At 40.5% G+C, this 22,907-nt stretch overlaps 1 protein-coding gene across 1 annotated transcript in view; it reads right to left on the reverse strand.

Moving 5' to 3' along the window:
* Nucleotides 1-5,923: 5,923 nt before the first annotated feature.
* The window catches only part of LOC135259701 (neuronal acetylcholine receptor subunit alpha-7-like), a 52,048-nt gene continuing 35,064 nt past the window's right edge, over nucleotides 5,924-22,907 (reverse strand). Inside the window, exons 4-10 of the mRNA XM_064344332.1 lie at nucleotides 21,277-21,386; nucleotides 13,745-13,824; nucleotides 13,134-13,301; nucleotides 11,052-11,246; nucleotides 10,213-10,299; nucleotides 8,054-8,163; nucleotides 5,924-6,954 (exon numbers count right to left, since the gene is read on the reverse strand). Of these exons, the coding sequence (XP_064200402.1) occupies nucleotides 6,409-6,954; nucleotides 8,054-8,163; nucleotides 10,213-10,299; nucleotides 11,052-11,246; nucleotides 13,134-13,301; nucleotides 13,745-13,824; nucleotides 21,277-21,386 (1,296 nt within the window). The 3' untranslated portion in view covers nucleotides 5,924-6,408. The remainder of the gene's footprint in view (nucleotides 6,955-8,053; nucleotides 8,164-10,212; nucleotides 10,300-11,051; nucleotides 11,247-13,133; nucleotides 13,302-13,744; nucleotides 13,825-21,276; nucleotides 21,387-22,907) is intronic.

Genomic DNA, 22,907 nt, shown 5'->3' on the forward strand with positions numbered 1-22,907 from the left:
GAACTGTTCTGTGAAGGATTCTAGTCTAGATGTTGCTCTCTCTCTTACACTCACTCTCACTCACTGAAAGCAAATAAAATGTAGTAGAAGTACTTGTTTGTTTGTTTTTTTGCATCACTTAACTGTGTTTTATCAAAGGCGTCCACAGGTCTGGTCAGTAGATACACAGCAGGACAAGACATTATGACACACACACCATGCCCACAAGGCCTAGAACAGGCCCTATACACTCTCAGACCATGCACATAAGGCATAGAGCAGACAAACCTTCCAGAAGTATCTGTGTGGATGCTATTATGCGAGCCATGCATTTTGTATTTAATTTCAGCGGTGTACTTCTGCCAGCCATTTCTGTCTAATGAGCTTGCAGGGATGTGCTGTCAGAGTAGGCAATGAGAATCACAGGCATAAGGAAACATTGATGATAATAATAATGCAAAATTTTGATTTTAGTTTTCTTCCTTACCATGCTCTGTATGTGAGCAAATGTTTTGTCGAATGTCTCTATGTGAGCTGCACTTCCGCTAGATTGCCAATAAAGCATTACATTTTAAAACCCCATGGATGAAAAAACCTGATGGAAAGGCACAGTGCTTTCTCCAGAACATTCTAGACCACATAGCTCACTGTTTGTGACTAGTTTATATGAATATGACCAAAATGTATATTCTGCAGACAGTGTGTCATGAAAATAAAAGTTGATGAAAAATCATAAACATAAATGTAATATTTTATTTTTGCTGTGTTTGCACTTGGTAGGCAGTTGATAGCCAATGTCTATCCTGAATTTTAAAAAAGCCCCTGTGTGCTTATTTCAATTGTTTTACCAGTGGAGTTTGGTGCAATTGCATTCTATAATAAATATTCCCTGTGATTCCCTTGTCTGTCATCACTTAAGGTTATAACCCTATTTAATGAGCTCTAACGATGGAGGTAGGTTTGGTCAGGGACTTAATTTGTATATCAGTTTTTGATATGGCATATACTATTATTGAAATGTGATGACTGCTGCAAATAATTGAAATGACAAGCTTTGTAATGATGTGTTTGAATATTAATTAGCAATTCTCTCATGCCTCGTCTTCAGGGAGATGGAGTAATTGAGTTTGTTTCTCTGATAAATTCAGGCAACAATTATTAAACTAAGCTTGTCTCCAGATTTGATTTTTTTTTAAAGTCTATATTCATGAAGTGTTCATGCAGCACCAATGAGCATCACAACATATTGCATTGCAGTTACACAGATCCTAATGAATGCAGTATGTTTTATATGCGATGCCATGATATTTTAAGACTTCAGAGCATACTATAGCGTTTCAATGAAATCTGCCTTCAAAGGAAAGGTGAGTGGATTTAGTTCAATCCTCCAATGCCTGTTACTGATCACTAACCCCATGCAGGGTTTGTACAATAATGAAATATGAGAGGAAAGTCCAGAATGAAACATGGTATTACTCATTTGGTAGAAAAAACTTTTTCTCCTTTTCTTCCCATCTCTTTTTTTACAATTAGTCAACCGTGCTTCTGACTGACTCAGCTCTAAGGTTTGGCTTTGCTTCAGTTGGGTGCTGAATTTGTAGCTTGACAGTGTTAACCTGTCTTCAGTAAATATCAACTGATAACGTTTATGTATAAAATATATATATATATATATATATGCAAAAAGCTAATGGCTACAATTTGTCAAACACACAGCCATATAAAGAAGAAAAAACTGGAAAATAATTACTTGAGCAACTTGAGAAACTTCTTGGACAGATCTCTGATCTCCCCCTTTGTTAAAAGCTCTTTGTCAATATGCAAACCCAGGATGAAGAACAACAGAGTGGCATGAATAAATGTTGGAAAGCACGATTCTGCTTTGGCGTAGTTCTCGTTTTGGTTTTGTGAAACACATTAAGGAACAAGTAGCAACTTGGCATCTTTTTTGTTTCAGTAATTTGTGTTACACTTTCAGAATTAGACTTTACAAATATAGAATTTAAAGAGTCTTTATATATATGCATTGGCTTTTTTATTACAATGAAAACATTCTTGTTGAAGTTAATGCTGAATTTATAGCTCAGGTATTTGGTTTGACACCCCTTATACATTTTGTACATTTTGTTCCAATACCTGGCTCAGGTTTTACTTCCTGGGAAATTAACCTGAAGCCTTTGTGTACCCAAGCCCGGCTCTGTAACCACCATGACACACTGCTACCACTGAGAACAACTGTACATCTTAAACCTGCCCCACAGCAGCCTAACCCAGAATCAGTACAAATCCACACCATCTTTGACATTGGTGCTGATGGACAGTGATAAGAACTGTATGTATGTTAAAAATGTATAGTGATGTACAGACATTACGACACCATAGCGGTGAATAAAATGGTTACAATATGGATATTAGTTTGATTTTATTTATTGCTTAATAAAAAATATATATGTCTTGAGGTGGAGACTGATCATGCTTGATCTGGTATGTTATGATTGAAATCTATTGAAGCAGAAACAATAGTTTGTCTGAATTCATAACTCTTCTGGTTCAGAGAGAAAGAGAGACACTGCCCATATTGTATTCAGGTCATATTTAAATTGATTCAGATTTATGCTTCTTATATGAAAGTATTAATTAAGTAAGCCAGAATGCCTTTAAATCACATTTGCACATTGTACTGAATAAATCAGTTTAATTAATAATGAACATTGTTCATTTGCACTTTTCCACCCAAAAAACAATATTTATCAAGGCATAACATAGATCATTTTCCAATCGGTATTGTGCATTGTATAATGACATGCATGACTGATTTGAAATTGACTGTCATAATCTCACCTGTAATTTAAATAATAGAAATATTGTCTCCTTCTTTTGTGCATTAGATTCTACCAGTACAAAAGATGGAGTCGTAGTGATGGTTTGATCTAAACTCAAAATTTTAATGTGGATGACAAAAAAACAGTAAAATGTCCATTATTTCCTTCAAAACTCAGATAAATAAATGGAAGTTACAGTCATTTTTGCCTGGGCTGTTATACAATTAATATTCATATCACAATATGTGTACATCAGTCACATTGATGACATGAAATGCTTGAATGATACTATTGAAAATTCACAAAGGATTGCCTTTCACATGGTTGGTAATTAAATGCAATCGCACTTGTGATGGGCCTTCTTGAAAATTCATCAAATAATGCTGTCATTAATACTGATTACCCACACACCTTCAGGAGATAATTAAGACTTTAAATATGGGGTTCTCCTGAGTCATGGTGCCAGCTGTGGGCACATGATAGAACCATCAGTTAGTGGCAAAGACAATTAGAAACCTAGACAAAACTCAACCCACTCAATGGTTCATCAAATAGACCCTGGATAAATGAGGGCTTTTAATTTGACAGATATTCAGCAGCATTTTGTACCAGAATTATTCAAATATGATAATACCCCCTATGGTCAGGAATCACAATGCGTAATCTGCGTCACCCAGGAAGGCAGGGTATCAATGGTGGAGTGCTCCCTACCTCATGACACTGGTGGATCACACAGATACTGCCTACCCATGCCTACCATGAAAGATGTAAGGCCTTTTCCATAATAGCCCTAGAGCTCAACTGTTGTTGTGGAGCAAAAAAATGTGCAGAACAGGAGCTCCCTTCCATATGGATCAGGGATATTGTAGCATGGGTGTAACAGTTGCTATGAGGTGCTGTACATTTTTCAATCGAGACAATATATGGATTTAAAAAATCAAAAAAGAAAACAATTGGAATTTAATAAAAACAAATTACAGCCACAGTCACATGGATTTAAATCAGTTTTTTTTATTTTTTATTTATTTATTTTTTTTTACGGAAAGTTTAATTTATACGCTTTCATGGACTGGAAAGACTTTTCCCACATAATATTCCAAAGGACCTGACTGGATGTAGGGGTGTAGTCACGTAACTGCTGTCCCTATTTTAACACTATTTTCAAAGTTTTTAGGCTTTGATATATAGACCATTTTGGAGCATATGTCATATTTATGTCATGACAGTAGTGTATGCATTATGGTGGCAGAAAACAAGTACACTGGTACACTGAGGGAGAACAGAGCAGATTGCACTGATGGTAGGCTATAATTTGTAGTTTCTGTGTCTGTAATGCCCATTTCATATCAGGTAATGTTTCTCCAGTGCTCAACACAAAAAAGCCAAAAAATTATCACACAGGCTAACAGTTAATGGTACAGTTCCAAAAGTTAGCATTAGCATTCATAATGGGGAAAACCATTGACTGATATTAGCTGGCAACCTTAGCACGTAGGCAGGAGTAGTATGTAAACAAACCAAAACGCCAATGGAAAGTTTACAACATCATTCAGTTTATGAGGCAAGCATAAAATTATTAAACTGGAATATGTCTCCACGGTATATATCCAGATAGCTTGCGAATCTCTTAGCTGGCCCGACAGTGCGGAATTTGGCCTGAATCAGCGCTGATCTGGCCGGCTATCTGGGTAGCTATATGCACAGCTATCTGAGAAATGGCCTACGTATCATTCCCAGAATGAACAAGCACAAACCTAGCTAAGCCTAAACTAACCCTGCTTAAAGTGATTTTGGGTCAAAGCTAGTCATACTGCACCTACCTAGAATCCCGATTTCCCCAGCTTGATCATCCAAAACAATAAGGTGTTCCTGTGGATTTTCCTGGTGGGAAACTTGTGTAGACCGTAAATCCGACACCAATGCAAAGCAGCATTAGCTAAGGCTAATGCTGCGTTGCATTGGTGTCGGATTTACGGTCTACACGAGTATGTAGTGAACAACGCTCACTAGCGGATCCTTATTAGTATAATTCGATTTGTCTTGGTGCCGACAGACTTTCTTTTGCTACCACCGCTGCATTAGACAAACTGCCAGGATACCGTTCTTCTGCCACCAGCTTGGCTCCACCCATAAAATATGTCATTGTATATTACTAACCCCACATTGTCTATTTGGAACAATATTAGGAACATTTTTTGGAGCAGCAGAGCACAAAAATTGCAGTGAGAAACACTCAGAAAGATGTCATGTTTACCAAGGGATACTATGCAGTTCTGTGCACCTCCATTCAGGTGCACATTCATACTTTATTCATCCATCATAAAATCAAACAACAAGACCTAGATAAACATTAGCCGCATAGCTGTCCTGGCTTCGGCTTTAGCACTTTACCAAAAAACATTGTTTACTGACAAACACTGGCGTTAGTCTAGCTTAATGATATAATGTTTAAATATCTTCATCTGAAAGGTCAGGTGCTGGCTGTCTTCGTTCGGCAAAGTGGCTCCAGAGCAGTCATGTACTCGACAGCCGATATTGGCACTCAACCATTCCAATTATCCACATCACTGACTGCCGCGTCTTTTGAAACTGAACGCACCATCGCGCTGTGCCACCTCAAAAGCCTCCCGTCTGATTGTCTAGCTAATGCGGTCTGGCTTTGCTAACACCCCAATGTCGCCAATGTCGAATCGCTCCAGTGACACCGTCTTTCTCTATTGTTGCAGCACAGTATATGTCTGAAGTCATAGCACGTAACTGAAGAATTCGTTCCCCCCACTTGACACCTCAGCCTGGAAATAGAAATCACATTTGCAAATCTATCCGATGTCCCCATGTAGATTTTTTGTGGTGTCCCTCGTCCTTGTCCTTCTTTATAACAGAGAAACTGTGTGAGCCAAATTAGGTTGATCCAGCAACAGCCTATCAGGAGGCTATTGGCACATGACTGCCACCCTCCTAGGTTGGAAAATGGGGTAGCCTGATAATGTGTGTTTGCCAACTGAATCAGGCAAGCAGTTTGGGCTGATGACTGGTTTTGCTATAAAGCTCCATATTTACAGAGTGGGAATACACATTTGCACCGTTTAAACTACACAAATAAGAGAAGTCTAATGAGAAGATCCATGAAAAAGCTTGTTTAATTCACATTAGGTTTAATAAGACTGCTACAGTAGGTTTCAACAGTAAATAGTCATCATATTCAAAGCTTTCTCTAAAACAGAATTTTGGGTTCACAGTGAAAAATCTCCTAACATCATAATAATAATGATAATAATAATAATAATAATAATAATAATAATAATAATAATAATAATAAAATTTCCAAATAATAATCAGGCTGAACAGCCAGGCCCCAGGTTATAAGAAAAAAAAAACTAGCTTTGTGAGATGGTAGTATAAACAACATTGCCAAAACACAAAAAAGAGGAAGCCTGTCACAGATGGTGCAGTATATTTACAATTTGATGTTTTGCTTGTATAATTTGATCTGTTGTATAAGATTATATACACAGGTATATTCATCCCCTCGAAAGACAATAAAACAAAACCAGCGTTTCTCACATTCCTGTGCACTTCAGTCCAAAGCTCTCTTCGACACGGCGGCTTAGGTGAAGTCCTTGGAGACGGCCTCGATGAAGTTGGGCGCCGACATGAGGATGGTGAAGGTGCAGATGATGGAGAAGAGCGAGAAGGCCACCAGGCAGAGGCGGTCCACCACGGCCGCCGCGAACTTCCACTCGCCGCAGACGGCCTCGCCGTGGTCCTGGTCCCGGAAGCGCTGGGCGATGTACTGCACCTCCTCCAGGATGCGCCCGATCTCCGGGGCGGCCTCGCCCAGGACGCGGCGCCGCTCCCGGTCCTCGGCCGGGGAGAGGGACCCGGCGGAGCGCCCGCAAGCCACGCCCGATTCGGGGCTCAGGGTGCAGCACGGGTTCTCCATGCTGTGGTAGCTGAAGTACATGTTCATGTTGCCGTTGGCGCTGGCCGCCGGCTGGCCCGCCCCGGCCGCGCTCATCTCCATGCTGCCGCTGCCGCCGCTGCCGCCGCTGGAGTGGGCGTGACTGTAATTGTAGCCTATCAGCTTGCGGTTCTCCCCCGGCTGCTTCATGCGCAGGAACCAGGCGCACCAGTTCAGCAGGACCACTCGCACCTGTGGGAAGGCGGGAAGATAAGAGGGCGAGGAGACAGAAGAACACGCTACGATAATGGCCCGTTACATTGATGACTCCATTGATGACACACTCAAACAGCAACCCAGTTTACAAGCTTACATTTTGCATGTAATATATTCATATAGCAGGACATGTATTGAGGTAATATAGGCTAAGTAGGTAGCAGGGTGATGCATTAGGACTCCTATGGGGATCTGTAATTGTTAAGTTTTTAAAACAGTGCTGATGTATGCATGTTTCATGTTAGCTACTTTAGAAGGTGAACTGTGTGAAATGCTGCTCTTAAAGTCTCATTGCACATGGCAAATGTAATGCTTTTACACAACAGAAAGCACGCATGTCGGATTAGCTAGTGTTACCCAGAAAACTGTGGAAATAGGGAGTGTCTTTCAGCTTTGCAACATGGGACTTAAAGAGCTAAACTAGCGAAATAATTTATTGGTATGATATGAATCTTATATACACAGACTCACATTTAAGAAACGTTAATAGAAATAAATTAATTAACGTCTGAATGCAGGCAAAATATATATACATTTATTAACAAATTCTGTCATCCCAATCCCTCCCTCTAGTTCACAATTTCAATGACTAACTTTCAATTACTAATCAGCATTCTCATTTCAATTGTCTGCACCTATTGTGGTAAGGATGATAAAATAACATTTGAGTAAGCCAATACTAGTTATTAGAAGTGGATTTAAGCTGTTGTACCTTCCAAAACACATCAACATGACATCAACAACTCTTCTCAGTCTGTAATGACACCTCCGCCACAGAACTGTTCTGAACCCAGCCAGTCTATGTTGGAAATGTAAATGTATTCTTATTTCTGTAAGTATGGCCATGAGGAAACGTACAGTGTTGATCATTCGCTTGGTGGGGGCCCATATCTGCAATCTACCTTTTACACAGCCGGGTTTTTCATGAAGGCAGTTCAGTATAAGGATATTTCCGGAGACTACAACAGCAGTCTCATTGTGTCTTATTTGAATTTATTTTAACAGCTCTCTGCTTTATAAGTCCATACTTCTTTCCAGAGGTCCACATTGCTGCTGTGTAACCTCACTGACTTACCCACTTGGGCATCTTGCCACCGTGAGGGTCGTGATGGTGGAACTGGAGGACAAGAACGGTGACCACCACAGACAGTCCCACGATCATCATGGTACTGGCAAAGTACTGAGCTGAAAGACAGAAGAGCTATTTTAGAGTGCTACTCTATAAGAGAACAGTGGAGATATCTCACATTACATTACATTCATTTGGCAGACGCTTTTATCCAAAGCGACGTACAAAAGTGCATTTTCATGATCGTAGACAACTGCTGAACACGGGTTCATCTCACAGGCATGTGTGTGCTTCCGTTGTCACAAGAATAGGCCCTCACATTATTCTCCTACTCTCACACTTGCTGCCTGTGATTTCCACCCAAATGCCCACAGACATGCATTCACTGTCCTCTATTAACAAGCCATTACAGTGTCTCTTCCCTTGATATAAACGACTTTAAGATGTGGATGGGTTTGAATAGATCTTTCTGTCCAATTACACTGCACTCACTTTAATCAGTCCTGAAATTCTTTGAAGCCTTTGTAGTTGTCAGAACCAGCACTCTCAAAACTTCAGATAATATATTTGATCCGTCAATCTCCTTTTCAACCACTCAGACTTCTAAACTCTCACTGCTTAGCATCATGTTTTATTCTGTTTTAAGAAAGGCTGAAAGTCAACCTTCTGGCTAACGCTATTAATTCCAGCCAATAGCATTGCTTTTAAGGGCGGCAAAGCCAAAGGTTAAAATGATGGCTTTGACAACACACTGAATACCATTCTGGAGATAATTAAGCTGACATTGACTCGGCACTCTCAAAAGGAAGCAGACTCAGTTTACACCTCATTTGACTTTATGAGAAAAGAGCTTCCATATATATATATATATATATATATATGGAATTTTTTTTTTTTTTTGGACTTTGTCTGATCAGTACTACACTGTTTTCTCTGCAGCTACCCTTACCCATAATTCTCAGGGGTACACTAGCTGTGGACCCCTGATTAATTAATGATTTAACTAATTTATTAATTAATTTAATTTAATTAAACAGTGCAGACATTATCAGCCATGATTAAAAAAATTGAAAATAGAAACATGAGCACAAGCATGCATAAAGGGAACAGTGCTTTAAATTATCATATTGGCCTTTTTTCAAAAGTCAGTTTGACATTAGGCAGCCCTGAGTCTCTGTCAGCACTCATAGTCTCGTCAGCATCCCAGAATGCATTCTCTGAGGCCGTGTGGAGAAGCTCCACCCTTATAGGACAGATTGAGTCTGACAGGCTTCAGCTGTGATATCCCTGCATGGCCCAGCCACAGCCTGGGCAACACACTCGTGCCCAAGGGGACATTTTACTGGTCTGGTGGTTGTGCACCTGCTGATGCAAGGTGCAGGAAACGCCTCTCTGTGGCTCAAGGGGGCGTTTGCACGGTCGGATGGTTGCATGCCAGCTGCAATGTTACCAAAATGAAGTGAACTTTCTGCGTTTGGCTCAGATAGGGAACCAATGTGGAAGCACTTTTTATGACCACTGTGTAGTGGAGGCTTACATTATCCTTGCAATATGACACAAATGCCACTATATTACATTACATTACAGGCATTTAGCAGACGCTCTTATCCAGAGCGACTTACACAACTTTTACATAGCATTTTTACATTGTATCCATTTATACAGCTGGATATATACTGAAGCAATGCAGGTTAAGTACCTTGCTCAAGGGTACAACGGCAGTGTCCTTACCCGGGAATCGAACCTGCGACCTTTCGGTTACAAGTCTAGTTCCTTACCCACTGTGCTACACTCCGCTCCTCCTATATGATATCATAATGCATATCTGTCACATGCTGGCTTTATGGACTATACTATATTATGCTTTCGGATATCTCTGCACATTCTGGAACAACAACGAAGCTCTTATGTTGTGCAATCATTGCAGGCAAAAGTTATCATACATTGTGGCATACTTACCTCAAAATAATACATTTGAAGCAAGTTATGTTTGTTCCTTCCTGTTTTAACATCAACCTTCACAAAGGTGCAGATATAACAATTTTTTCATTATGGTGGTTTCAGGGCCAATATAGATTTGCAGGGCCATGCTTTCCATGCTTTCCAAGGATCAGTATCTGATCATTCTGATTGTAACCAGGACAGAAAGGAAGTAGGAAACTCACCAATGAGAGGGACGGAGTCCGAGGTGGCTGGCATGATCTCGGCTACGAGCAGCATGAAAACAGTCAGGGACAGCAGGACAGTGATTCCTGAGTAAGGAAGAGGAGCATGAATGAACACATATTTCATGTTCATATACACATTCATCTCCCCTTTCCACCACCACCACGCACACACACATTGATTGTTGCAGGTGTACATCTCCCTGACTTCGCGGTGGACAGCCAGCTCAATAGCGCAATAGCTACACCAATGGGATCACAGGACCCGGCAGAATCAGGTCATTGGGTTAACTTGTTAATGTCAGTGCCTTGTCTGCATTGATTAACAGTTGGGAGGAGCAGGAGGATAATATTATGCCTGCTTCCTTGAAGGAACAAAAGATGAAAGGGTGTAAGGATGAAATATCCTTGGGGAAATCTACTTCACCTTTATTCTACTCTAGTAAGACGAGAACCGAGAATCCCTCCCTTGACAGAATCAGAAAACATTTGAAAAAATTACTTTTCTTTTCCTTTGAAAACCTCAGGAAAGGTCACTGCTATCTATCTAAATGGGCAAAATTTAGCGACAAGTGACAACACACTTTATCACATTAACAGTGAAATATGTCAGCCTGTTTGAATAAAGTATCTCTTGCTGATATCACAATTTGTAATATATGTTTTTTATAATATATCATATATTAATTTATAGAAGGTCATCCCAAATATGTCTATGTTAACATGTATAGCATGTTAAGATAAATTCGATCTCAACAGGTTTTGGAAACGGGATCTCAGACAGCAATATGAAAGCTCCGTTGGTCACGCCCTAACAGAGCGCCCCGCCCGAGCCTCACCCAGAGAGATCTTCTCCCCGGAGTCCGCGGGCAGCAGGAAGACGAGCAGGGCGAGGCCGGAGATGAGCACGCAGGGGATGAGCAGGTTGAGGCCGTAGTAGAGCGTGCGCCTGCGCATGGTCACCGTGAAGGTCACGTCCGGGTACGGCTCCTTGCAGCACTCGTAATACAGCTCGTTCCTCTTCGACGGGACTCCTGCGAGCCAGGTATACACTCACTACATTTACTAGGCAGACGCTTTTATCCAAAGCGACGTACGATAAGTGCATACCGAAGGTCGTTGGAACAGCTACATAACAAATACTACATTTTTAGGATTGTTAATGTTCACTTTGTATGTGTGATTTCTGGAGGTAGAAAGTCCAAGGGTCAAAAGGTATAGTCCTGCCATGTGTTTTGTCAAACTGATTTCACTAATTGGTTGTACATCCTGGCTGAAGAATTGTGCTAATTAGCAAATCCAGCTGACTGGAACAAAATACTGGGCAGGACTTTTACTTTATGAACCCAGATTTCACACCACTGGTTTTTGAACATGCATATATGATGGGGTTCATGTAATAACTGGTAGTATCAAGTTTTATCCTGAATCCCTGCTGGGTGAAGTACTTTTGAATGCTGAGGACAGTTTTTAGCTCAGCTGAGGAGAAAAGAACTGTTTTATTTTAGATATTTAATCCAATTAAAACCCACATAATTTTTCTACATAAAGAACAATGACATCAACACCTCCACTTCACTGTATTTATCTTTTTTCTTCCTGAAATGAGTGTCCTCCATTCACTTTTTAAAAATTTTTATTCAAACAGGGAGAAAACAGCGGAGGTTACACATGGAAATAGGATCACACCATATATAGATAGCGCAAATAATCCATCTGACCTGTGCAGTCATGAGTTTGAGCCCGTATTTGTCTCGTTGGACTCCTCCTGCTCACCTCAAGGCATCCACAGCCTTAACCTCACCAGCATCGGGCTTGGTGTTTAGCGCTGACTGCTGAGATCACCACCAAGTCTGCCATCTGCACATGGCCCCCCTGCTCGACGCCAGCAGACGCCGTGGAACGCAGCTCGCTGGCACCGGCTACGCAATTACCAGGCTGCGCCCAATTAGCCTCGAACGGGAGATAGCGGCCGGCACCGCCAAACGGCTCGGAGAACGAGAGGGGACGGAGCGTACGCCGAAAACAGTCGGAGAGATAAAGAGGGAGAAGGGCCTTAAATCTGCCTGCCGGGCAATTTGCTCGGCTCGGTCCCCCCCTGACGCCTTATTAAGACGGTAATGCTCTCCTCGTTACGGGCGTGACATGAGCTCGATTCCGGATCGGGGAGGAGAGCCGCGCGCCGCCTGCCGACCTCTCCGTTAGGGATGACGCGCGATCGATGCCTGCCTCCGCAATCGATCGCGCGGAAGAGGAGGACGTCGGAGAGGTGGCCAGGAGGTTCTTTCATTTAAAGGACACCTCAGATGACCCTGTGAGAACTGCATGCTTTTCCATACGGTATTCGTCACTAGGAGACCAGAGAAATTCCAAGAGCAAATAAGAAGATGGGGAAAAAGTATAACATTTCTGTGCAAAATGGATGTCAAAGTGTCCGTATCTATCCAGACAATACACATTTTGAGTCCTTATTTCGTCATGATTATGTTTTCCTAAACCACGATACTGATTGACGAATCACAGAAGGATTAAGATTGAGACAGGAAAGATAATAATTAAGCAGCACATTACAGGCTGGAAAACATAAAAATGAGGGATATCAAGCATGAGTACTGTAAATCAGGTCACTGGAACAGCTTGTTTGTGTTTGTGTGTGTGTGCGTGCATGTGTGTGTGTGCAACTACTAGAGAATAAGGGTGTATTGCACATCATTTCCAAATAAAAATCATGAATTCATCACAATTCTCTCAAGTATCTTCATACGTTACACATGTCAAAGTAAATGTCAGTAATATCCCAACAGAGCTGGACAGACACAATGGTTTTCCTGGCCTGTCACCACCCATCAGCAAAGGGGGTGGGGGAAGGCTTCTCTCCCAGAGTGACAGAGTGAAGGCTGAGAAGGGTCGGCCGGCCTTACCCACGAGGTCCCACTCCCCATTTGGGATGTAGGTGGAGATGTCCACCGACAGCATCTGCAGGTCCAGTAGCCAGCCGTTGTAAGTCCAGGAGCCGAATTTCAGGTTGCACTTCTGAACGTCGAAGGGGAACCAGCGCACGTCGATGTAGCAGGTGCTCTTCAGGATCCCTGCAGTAGCCATAGGGGCAGGGTTACATTATTTTACAAATAGTTTTTCTGACCTCTGTGTCTATATCTGATGTACAACTGGCCTCATTTACACATGCAGTATAATATCCATAATATATCCATGTAGATGTTTATGTCTTGCTGCTATAATTGGAATAGCACATATAGCACAAATAACATTTTATTTTCTTAATAAAAAATGTGAATATATTTTTATATTTATTTTTAAAAAGCAGCTGAGCATTTGCAGTGTTGCAGCAATTGCAGATGATACCTTTGCGTAGCCCTGTAATTTGAAAATGTCTCCACCTTCCAAATCCTAGCACTCAGGAGAGCAGGAACACCTTGCATGCAAAGGTTTTTTTCTTTTCCTTTTTCCCCCCCCAGCCCATTAAGTTTAAAACAGTGCATTGTTTAACTCTGTCAGATCAGCATCACCTCACCTGGGGGAATGTACTGGCAATACCCTGAAGCGTTGACCAGAACATTGGTGTGAAATGTGGCGTCAAACCTTTCATCTGCACTGCAGGTTTAAAGAGAAAACAAAAATCATTGTGGGGTCATGCCTGTGACTGAGGTCAGACTAATGACAATGGATTTCATTAGACCAATGACTGTCAGTTGAGACTAATGGCAGTGGGTTCAGGCTAATAAACATGGACGTGGACCAATGACGGCAGGCCCAAACTAAGGACAACGGGTTCAAACTGAGGCTTCAGAATAATGAGCTCCCAGCGAGCTGATTGGTACCTTGCATGGCAGCCTTTCACCATTGGTGCGTGTGTGTGAATGAGTGAATGGGAGGCATCAATTGTAAAGCGCTTTGGAGAAAACCGCTATATAAATGCAGTCCATTTACCATTTAACGACTGTGAATTGAGTTATCACAGTTGGTTTAGAACAATACACTTCCAAATGAAAAAGGAAGAGATCTTCGGGTACTCACATGAAAATTTACAATGATGCCGAAGGAACTGAAAAATGTTCCATTATTTCAATCACTCATGGTTAGTTTCATCCTTACTTGTTTCAAGGTAAAAAATAAATAAATAAAATAAAAATAAAAACATTAACTTATCCATCTCAGTTCACTGAATAGAGTGGTTATGTTTTTTTTTTTTTTTTAAATACACAGTGACAATCATTCTGACATCTTAAACTCTAAAAGTCATGACAACTGGGACCGAAGTCAAGGAACACTCATCACTTTCTCTATGAACAGTCATTTCACCCCTTCCCTGTCTCCCGTAACCTAAAAATACATCGGCAGTAGTCTGAGTCTTACAATATAACATTTGCATGATCACATGTCAGATCCATCGCACTGCGATGTGGATTTATCGTAAGTTTTTAGTGCGGCACTCTTCTGAAGGCTGATGTGCGACAGATGCTGATGCTCTTCACGCAAGCCACAGATACACAAGTGAGAGCAGACTGTTTGCTTTGTCACAGCTGTCTCAGATTCGGAATTCACCTGGGTGACACTCCCATATGATAAAAAAAAAGAAGTACAAATAATTCCAGCTGTCACCGGATGTTTAAATTGACTCAGCCAAATGTTAGTTTTCCTGTCTATTTTTGGACTGCAGGCTGACTCTGAAGTATATATTCGTTGCGGGTGGAGGGTGCTTTTGTCAGAAGAATGGAGAGGAGGTTTTTTTATCTCCTCAAGTTGGCAGTCATGCTCATCACAAATGGCACCGGTTTAACCATTCTTTCCTTTTTTTCTCCAAGCAATTGTATTAGTATAAACAGTAATAAGTTTCCTTTTTTGTAGCGAATTCATTTCTTCTTTTTTCTCAAGATAAAAGGGTCATGTGGTCATTAGTCGCTACCAGTGCAGCATCAGTCCCAAACTGCTCTATTAAAGAGTCCAGATTGCAGTGCGCCCTAATGGTCAGCCTCGCTCTGAACGAGACTGATGAGGTTGGGTTTCAAGGTGGCGCTTGAACCAACAACAACAACAAGCACGCCTGACAGCAGCTTTTGTTCATACTTATTTTGCCTCTTGGCTGCACGCTTGAGCATGTGAAATAAATGCAAGATTGTATATCGCTCTCAATTTCTGCCACATCGCATAAATGAGGAATATAAATGGGTGATATTAATGAGGCAGATTTTAACAGATGGTGTGCATGAAAACAGATGAACATTATTACAATACAGTACAGAGTCTTGGCAAACGTGCCTGTGGCATGTAAGATTTCGCACACAGTTTAAGAATATTTATGATGTTCGAAGGATAAGCTGTGAGCAAGCCAAGGGCTTTCTCACATTACCTATCGTGCATTTATAAAGGATCTGCACACTTTCAATTTAAGATAAGGCCAAAGATTCAAATGTTTTGGCACACTGCTTCGTCTGTGAAATCAAAGTTGCATGCTTTACTAATGGAGGTACATAGTACACAAAAAGGTTTGATTATTTAGCCTCATCTTTAATTAATTCATAAATATTTTATGTTGATTATAGATCTTTTTTAAAATGTTTTATATTGAAATATTTGACCTATACAGAAATGTGTTTAGCCTTAAATTTTCAATAAGATTACAAATCGGCACAACATGGATGTTGTCTGTCCTTTTTTATGAAATATTTACATTGCAACAGTTAAAATCGTGTTCAGATTAGTCAAGAGATGCTTCTTTCATCTGAAGTTTAAAGAACCATAGCTCATAAGAAAAGGTGTGCGTGGGTGGGTGTGTGTTCGTACACATCTGAGTAGTTAAGACCTGGAGCCAGGTTGAATGCAAAATAGATTATAACCAATGCAAGATGAAAGCCAGATGTTAGCACATATTTCCTGTACTGGTGGATTTATATAAGAGTAACTACTTCACAGGATAAGGCACAGGTGGTGTAAAAGTTATTCTTCTGGAAGGTTCTGCCATTTATTAAACCTCTGTGCACAAGGGAGCTACTCTTCTTCCTCATGTTCATGTGCTCTGATATCCTTATATGTGTGGAGTATGGATGCAGAACGGAAGACAGGAACTCTCCAAAATCCGGAGACATATCGATCATGTCTGGGTTTACAGTACAACCACTTGTGCTTTGAGGTATTTGAACAGAATGCAGCTGCAGAGAGCAAAGAGGGGCCTCTCTCCAAACTGCAGTCATATAGATCATGCTCGAGTTTACAGTGCAATCACTTATCCTCAGACAGAATGAGGCTGCTTATTTGATGTATGCTCACAGGATTAGAATGGACAAAAATTCAAGACATAAAAATAGACATGAAAAGTCAAGACCTTTGCAAAGCAAGGCTAATTTTTCAGGAGTTAACACAATATTACAGCAATACACTTAGTGCTTGATATTATGCCCTGAAGTGCATGATAAAAAGACTTCAAATATAAAATTTGCCAGTCTTTCAGCATGTCCAAGGTCTTGTTCTAATCATCCAAGCTGCCCTGTAGCCATCAAGCCATCATTGAAGATTAATGCAGAGTAAAAGTTACCCTCAGAGGGTATTTTTGCTGTTTCAGCCCAAATCTCCAGCTTGAACACCAATCAGTGTACCTGATGTACTCATTTGAAACCAGAGTGTACTGGAGTCCCCCCCCCACCCCCCACGTCCACTACCACAAACCCCTCACAAACTCACAGAAACTAGCACAGACTCCCACATTTCTTACAATTGCTTGTTTATGGTTGTCTTATTGTTCAGTTCCTCAAAGCTTCCTGTCAATGATGTCTGTTTCTGGGAAGCCAAATATAGATATCTTGAAGTAGAGAACCTCAGCATCAGTAACAAAAGTGATATCACAAAGAAGCCATAAAAGGCCCATTCATAAACGATAGATGTAATGCTAACCTAACAAACAACAGCTTGTATTGTAACGGAAGAAAATACAGCTAGACAGACGTTTTCACAGCTGCACACAGGGGGCTGCTGTGATTGATCCATGTTTCCGTGAAGGTAGGTTTCAGTGGAGGGAAAGCTGGGAGGCATAGAAGGAGATAAAGTTGGCCACGTGAACACCTGACTGGCAGTTCCATAGGCCCCTTGCAACCGTAAAGCTGTTGCAGGTGGACAGGGAAGGGTAGAGGAGGGGTTGGAGATGGAGCATGTACCATGTGGAGCACTCCTGAGGGAGGAGCAGACCTGGATTTGGAGGAAACCCATGGAATGCTATAAACAACAAGCGGCCCTATTATAATAACCTAGTAGTAGCTTTGTTATACTCAACGTAGGGGTGGCCTTGTTACACTCAACCTAGCAGTAGCTTTGTTATACTCAACCTAGTAGTGGCCTTGTTATATTCAACCTAGGAGTAGCCTTGTCATACTCAACCTAGCAGTGGCCTTATTATACTTAGCACTGCCAGATGCCTGGTTTTAGTCCAGAATTTGACAGCTGGTTTTTAATGAATTTCCTCCACTGTAACACTGGCACTATGGAGGCCCCCGATCTATCACGGGATCATAACTTCTATGGCATTTGTCTTACTTTTATGAAGACATGATTATGAAAATGATTATATGTGCAGGGTCCATTTAAGAGAGGCTCCACCCATGCTGACATCCCTCTTTTCAGGCCACATCATCCCTGTTTGCTGGTTTTTTAGTCCTTAAACGAATAAGGCAAATGCTTACTGACATAAGGTTGGTTTGATTGAATTGCATATGTCCTTAAGCTGTCTAAGTGCACTGGATTGTATTGAATGTTGTGGTTAGTGAAGCTACTGGGTCTTCATGCTGCTGAGGCTACTGCTATCGGCTTTAAATGCTATTCTAAAAGCAACTGAATACACCGAGCGACACCGACCAATCACAATCTAAATAAACACTTTGATTAACTACTGCTAGTTAAAAAACCAAGTTACAAACAAAAGACCAAGCTACATATCATCTATATGCACATCAATACACTAACACTGATTAAAAACAGACAATAAAATCCTTTGGTGATGAAAAATGCAGCTCACACACACCTGAAGATAATAAACAAAATAATAAATTTAAGCACATACCCTTGATCTAAGATTTTTTCGGTTGTTGTTGTTGATGTTGTTGAGATATGCAAATTATAACTGTCGTGTAGACCGGCTGTAATCGGAATGTCACAAATAAAGAATAATTTATCTTTGAAAGTACCAACCATAAAGATCTTTTCAGTTATGAAAATTTTTGTTTACTCCAAATAATAGATTTTAGGAAAATAATTGAATTAGAGTATGTCTTAATGGATGTTATGGAACTGTTCAAAAGTACAAGACATATTCAGGGTCCAGCCTTGGTAAACAATGAACATGGCGTCTGTGCACACAGCATTCTGACATCACGGTGGATGCTACATTTTTATGACACAAAGCATAGTATTTTACCGCTCTAGCTTACCCTTTCTGAGAGTTGAAATCACAGCACCGTATTTCATCTTCATATTGCTAAGAGCTACAAGATAACACACTTAAAAGATTTTGCCAGAAATGCAACCAAGCCTGACCTGTTCTCACACTCTCATTCCTCCCAGTCAAAGTGGAAGAGGGGAACTGCAGTTTGATGTGAAGGAATACATAGGTTATTTTTAGAAAACATGGATCCACAATCTAGAACACCGCACTCTTCAGAAACAAAGGACAGGAGAATTGTTCTCTGAATAATAAGGACAAGCTTTGAGAAAGTGCTGTGAGAATATTTTGAAGGAATACTCTGGCCAATAAGGCTTTTGTTTTTCCTATTGTTTTTATTTTTTATTAATTTTTAAAAATCAACTTTCCACCCCATTCAGGGTTGTATACATCCGATTTCCACCCCAGTCGAGAGAGTTCAACTGTATGCAACCACTGATTCTATTTATTTTTTACAGAGATTGCATTATGCATTCAATAGAATCTTTGTCTAGATCTGCACTTTGGCATTAAAAATGAATTGATTTTAATTAATGAATTGATTTTTAATTAATTGTTAATTGCATGTACCTGCACCTGGGCAGCCTATATATCTCCACCTCCAGACACCCCGGTGGACACCCGCTGAATTACACTCATACCAAAACATCGGCGGATTATTATTTTTTTTTTTTCCCAGTGCTTCTCATTAATCTATAATTACTGTGGATCCAAATGACAGAAATCATTTGGAGCATGCTTAGCTGCATGCTTATCAGCTATTCATATCTGTGAAAGAAGGCTTAGTTGTTCCAGTTGTAATGCAGTTCTGTGATCTAGGGGTTTAAAATCTAGCTGAGTACAATGCGATTGACCCAATATATTTTCGGTGCATACCATAATCTATTTATCTTGGGAGGACCTGGCAAAGGAAACACTCTGGAAAAACAGAGCAAGAGCACCTGGCCAAGTAGGCATTTAATACTGAAGGTTTAATTTATGCTTACCTCAGTAATCAGATAGGAACTCATCCATCAATAAAACCACAAATCATAGCCTATCGGCAGTATCCTATCAAAATCACTAAGCCACCTTTAATGTTGACTGACAATCTGACAGGCGTTCTTTTATTTCTGCTTTTATTTAACTTTAAAGTTAATTGACAAAATGGAATTCTGAATCTTTCCACAAGGTCTACAAGGAAGTGTGAACATGTACTAGATGAGCTGAAATGTGTACCTTAATGTGATCCCATAATTCTCCTGTTGAGCATCTGAAAGAATTCACCACAAATCATTCTGAAGCAGTCAAAAAGGGTATGTTTTTAAAAAAGAATCAGTCACGGGATCTCAGCAGGCCTAAGTGGACACAGCATCCTTACACAGCAAAAGCCATGTCATTTTCTCCACTTTTCTAACAATGACCAATTTTCTGGTTGTGACTGTGGTGACAGTGGACATACACAGGTTTCTCTACCCCCAAAGGAATACGTTGACTAAATGTCATGCCCATGAAATGTTCCCATTTGAGCTGAGGTGGACCCATCAATCATCAGGCCCCCTGTCACTCATGCCAGACTATCACATCAGAAGACCTATAATCCTGGAGGGCTGCGGTGTCTGTTGGTTTTTGGTGTGTTGTGATTATTTCAAGTCACTGATTGGCTAAAGAGTCTACACACTTTGTTCTTAGGACATTAATTGGCTGCTGACTTAAAGGAAACCACAAATACCTGCAGATACTGCAGCCCTCCAGGACTGGACTTTAACATCACTGTAAAAGCCTTCCTCACTAGACCCTTATTGCAGTTACCATGCATGGGTACCCAAAAAAAAATCTATAATTTCCTGGAAAAGACTTCCTCTAAAGTACCCAGATTTCCTGGTCACATAGGGCAGACACACTGTCTCAAATCTCCTGACAAGACGGACTAAAACGCAGGAAGAACAATTAAAAAACAACTGCAGTGCAAAATGCTCACTCTTCAGGTAGGTGGAGGCTGCACATGCCCAAATGAGTGAGCTGCATTGGAAGTGGGCCAGGCATGAATACAATATGCTCATTATCACTGGTGAATTTCACATATTTGCAAAATCGCCTGAATAATGAATGGGTTGTGTTTGATTTTAGGAAATGAATGCTGACATTTTGCGCTTTGCTTTGCTAAAGTCAGTTGACTTTTTTTCTCCCCAGTGGCTTCTGAATTTTTTCAGGACCAAGATGAAAGGGAGTCAATTTGAGGCATGCTCCATATTTTTTATATATATTTTTTTTATTTTGCTGGAGGTCTGAATATATTTGCTAAAATGTAATGTAATATGCAAGTTTATATTTCCTTAACTGGACACTGTTCTGAGTAATACACCATGACGAACCAAGATGGACAAGCTGCACATCTTATTAGAAAACACATAGCAGAATGTTTACACACTTCCTGCCTTTCTTGAAACAGAAAACCAGGGCAATTAAAACTTGTAGTTTCCAATTATTCAACATTAAAAAGAAAAAATACACAAAATTTTAAAAGTATGCAATCATTTTCTTTTGCAAGCATCATCTGAGGGGATTGAGAGAGGGGTTGGCAGAGAGGGAGAGAAAGAGTTCCAATGAAATCGCGGAGAAGAAGACAGAAAGCAGCTTACCTGTTGTACAGGAGTATATCTGGCACCCACACCTGATTGGAAGGAAAGCGTAGGGTCTGTACTCCTGGATAATTGTCAGGATTCCAGCTGAGGTATACATCTGTCCAGTACTAAGTAACATAAAGCAGAGAAGAAGAGTGCCAGGGTCATTATAGTGGTACAGCACAACACCCATCTTCTCACAGCTCTATGGTCTGTAGACAAACAGGAACCCAGATAGAAGGAACACAATGCAAGTAATAATATTAATAATGATGGATAATATTCATTTTGTGCCTTTTATGTCAGAGCCTCAAAGCTTCTATCTTTCTTCTATCTTCTACCCATCAACCAATGGGCCTCACAGCATTATACAGATGCACAGTGGCTTTATGGGCAATGCAGATCAAAGCCTTCGACAAGACAGGCTCCAGTGGAGGTACACAGACTTTAGTTGGATTCTGAAACATGAAATCGTATACTCTACTGAGATTGGTTATATCTAATGAAAATAATGAAAATAGGAGTTGGATTCATGAAGAGATTAGGTGATTTGTGTAATACGATTTAAAATAATAATTTCTCAGATTATAGAAGATAGATAAATTGATAGAAGATAAATAATCACATTGTAGTGAACATGTATTAAGTTGTGCTATTGTATTATGATGTGGTGCTGTGATGCAGACCCAAAATGAAGCTGTGTGTGCGATATGGTTTATTTTCAAAGTTTTAAATCAAGTTCCACAAACTGAAGTTTAGAAATGTATTATAAAGAATGCTGGATGCTGAATGTGCCCAAATAGTGTATAATACAGAAGAACAGGCTTTGGCATCCATGTATTATCTCTGACACAGACACAAAGCCTTGATTTTCTTTGGTCTGCATTCTAGTCTGACAACCATAGGAAAAATATGTAAGGACATCTGAATGGAAAATACACATACTGTAGCTGAAGGAAACTTTACTGCATTAATTGATTAGCACTGTGGCCCTCATGGAATTACATTTCTTTTTACAGGTTCTGCTGAGACCAGTCTATTAAATTACAATACAAAATAAAAAACAGGAAGAAGTGTACCTGATTAAATTGATTAATATGAGAATTACCTTACATAAGTTGTACAAATTGAAGTACTTCAAACTGACAGATGTGTGTTTGGACAGATGCTCCTACCCATGCTATGGAATGGGTTTGACCACAAAAGACATTATAGATGAGGCAAGCAGTGAAATGAGCAGTGGAATGTACTGTGAGAATGCATGTCAGCTTCACAACAGAGCTTTTACATTTTAACTGCACTTTCTCTCCTCTACAAAGAGGGGACCCATTCACTGTGATAAATTCAGTCATTGATTGGTGAACCCCAAAGCCAATCTCGAAGCCCCGCGTGAACAATGCTGTCATATCCAATACGTTGGAGAGATAGCAGTGACCTCGGTGAGCTAGGGGAGCTGGCTGGGATTGAGCAGGATTTCAAGTGAGAGGAATTCAAAAGTCACATCCAATCAGCCTATTTGTCGCCAGAGGAACAAATACCGACATTCAAATGTGCGAAGAGATAATATTGAAAGGTGGCTTTCAGAAAACTTAACAAGGATTTGAACAAGGAATGGGAAAATCAGCAATTCTGCATCCGTGTTTCGATTT

Source organism: Anguilla rostrata, chromosome 7 (assembly GCF_018555375.3).
Source record: "Anguilla rostrata isolate EN2019 chromosome 7, ASM1855537v3, whole genome shotgun sequence".
Classification (NCBI taxonomy): Eukaryota; Metazoa; Chordata; class Actinopteri; order Anguilliformes; family Anguillidae; genus Anguilla; species Anguilla rostrata.